General features: G+C 60.0%; 1 protein-coding gene across 1 annotated transcript in view; it reads right to left on the reverse strand.

The window, feature by feature from the left end:
- Positions 1 to 264: 264 nt before the first annotated feature.
- PRDX2 (peroxiredoxin 2) overlaps positions 265 to 2,393 on the reverse strand; it is a 4,470-nt gene continuing 2,341 nt past the window's right edge. The window contains exons 4-6 of the mRNA XM_006023419.2: positions 1,979 to 2,101; positions 1,223 to 1,353; positions 265 to 503 (exon numbers count right to left, since the gene is read on the reverse strand). Coding sequence (XP_006023481.2) covers positions 418 to 503; positions 1,223 to 1,353; positions 1,979 to 2,101 — 340 coding nt within the window. The 3' untranslated portion in view covers positions 265 to 417. The remainder of the gene's footprint in view (positions 504 to 1,222; positions 1,354 to 1,978; positions 2,102 to 2,393) is intronic.

Genomic DNA, 2,393 nt, shown 5'->3' on the forward strand with positions numbered 1-2,393 from the left:
AGAACAGACAGCACCCCCTGCTGGCTTAGCCCTGGGCTCCCAGCCCCCTTCCCCCCACAACCAGCAGCAAGCTGGGGGGATAGTCATATCTCCATAGTAACCCCCCCCAGCTAAGCCTTGTTCCACGAGGCCATCCCTCCCCAGAGCCAGCCACCAGATACCAACACCAAGCTCACAGTGCCACCTAGTGGACACCCCATCCTTTCCACTACATGCAAACTGTGCCCCCTGACTCCCCAGCCAAACAGTCACAGCCCAGAAGGGTTTTGCCATGAAACACTCACTTTATTCTCATCATTAGCTTCCAACTGTGCAGGTGGGGGGGGGGGCAGCTTCAAGCCCTGCCCCCTCAAGAAGCTCCCCCCCAGGGAGAAAGAGGCATGGCCAGGTTCAGGCCCATCCCCTTGGCCAGCTGACTCAGGGCTGCTTGGCAAAGTACTCCTTGCTCTCCTTCACTGTGGGCTTGATGGTGTCACCACCTGGCTGCCAGTCTGCAGGGCACACTGTGGGGCAGGGGGGTGTTAAAAAGACCCAGGAAGGAACCAGGATTCCCCCCCCCCCAAATCCTGAATGCTCCCCTCAGGTCTTAGATAGGGAAACTGAGGCACAGGAAGATAGGGGTGTGCCTCCATTTCCCCACCTGGCTGTGGGCCCAGCCCTAACAGAATTGGGAGAAGGGGAGGGAAGGGCTGGTTTCACAGCCAGATGGAGAACCCCCCCCAACTCCTTCTGTGCCTGTTTTCATATGGGGCTGTGGGTCCAAACTTTCCAGTAGAATGTGGGGAAGAGGTAAGGGTTATGCCCATGGCCCAGGGGAAGTGTGTGTGTGTGGGGAGGGGGGGGCAGACGATAGGGGGCAAGGCTGGGCCCATGGCTGCGTGGTAAAACTGAAGCACCCTCCATATCTTCCTATGCCTCAGTTTCCCCGCCACACCCTGGGCTCCATTCCTTGCCCTTCCCCTCCATGTTCCTGTAACAGCTGAGCTCGGTGTGGTGAGGAAACTGAGGTACAGGAACTGTGGGGAAGAATGCTAAGGGCTAGGCCCATGGCCAGGCAGGGAAACTAAGGCAGTTAGGAATGTAACCCCAGATATCCCTCCCCAGCTGACCTCACCCTCTCCCCAGGTCTTGGTGTGGGGCAGGGGGATGGACAGGGATGAGAACCAGTAGCTCTGTGTCCTGTCCCCACCCTCAAGGGGGGTGTGCATGGGGGAAAGCTCACCTTCACCATGCTGGTCAGCATGCTGGAAGGCCTGCACCAGGCGCATGGTCTCATCCACTGAGCGCCCCACTGGCAGGTCATTGATGGTCACTTGCCGCAGCCGCCCCTCTGCATCGATGATGAACAGGCCCCTGGGGGGGAGGGGGAGGAGCCTCAGGGCCAGTAACATCTCTAGCCAAGACCCCATCCCCCAAGCACCTGTTGTGCCCCTGCCTTGCTCACAGGGACATGAGAGTTCACCTGTGTGCGAGGCAGCTGGGGCTATGGGGTAAGGGGCATGTATGTGCAAGGTGGCTAAAGGGTAGTACAAGGAGCTGACTGGTGTGCGAGTAGCTCATGTGTACATAACAGACATGGAAGTGGTGAGCAAAGGACTCACGTGTGTGAGGTAGCTGTGGGGGGGAGAGGTGTGTCAGCCATGCGCAAAACAACTGGGGACAAGGGGGGGCGTGCATGGGCTCATGTGTGTGCAAGGGACTCGCACATGAGGCAGCCAAAGGTAGGGGTGTATTTGGGCTCACGTGCATGTAAAGCAGCTGGAGGGGACATGCAAGGGGCTAGCACATGCGCAAGAAGCTTAAAGGGGCTCATATGCATGTACAACCACTGGGGGCAGTGCAAGGGGCTGGCATGCATGCAAGGCTCCTGGGAGGGAAGGAGGGAGGGGGGTGGGGGTTGCACTCCCTTGAAGATGGGTCAGTTGGTGCTGGGGAGGGGTGCAGCTGAGTCTGCCCCCCAGGGGTCAGAGGTTACTACCTGTAAGCGATACCCTCATCCTCCTTGAAGACACCATAGTCACAGGCGATGGTGCGGGTCAAGTCCGACAGCAGCGGGATGGCCATGGTCCCCAGGCCCCCTTCCCTTCGTGACAGCTGTGTCCTGGGGGAGGGGGCAGGTTGGGAGCGGGGCACTAGGCTTTGCCCCCAGCCCAGCTCCAGGCAGATAAGGGGGCCCTGCCTGCACTAGCAAGGGCCGATAAGGGCTGGGCTGCCCTGATAACACCCGCAGGCCCACCCCTACAACGGTTGCTGGGCACTGACCCCATCTGCTTGCCTCCTTGGGGGGCCCTGGACCCCCAGCTCTAGCCTAAATTGGGGTTCCTTAGAAGGGGGCAGCACCCCCTCCCACAGGTCCTGAGCCTGCCTACTCCCACCCTAGTTGCCCTCCCTCC

Source organism: Alligator sinensis, unplaced genomic scaffold (genome assembly GCF_000455745.1).
Source record: "Alligator sinensis unplaced genomic scaffold, ASM45574v1 scaffold707_1, whole genome shotgun sequence".
Taxonomy (NCBI): Eukaryota; Metazoa; Chordata; order Crocodylia; family Alligatoridae; genus Alligator; species Alligator sinensis.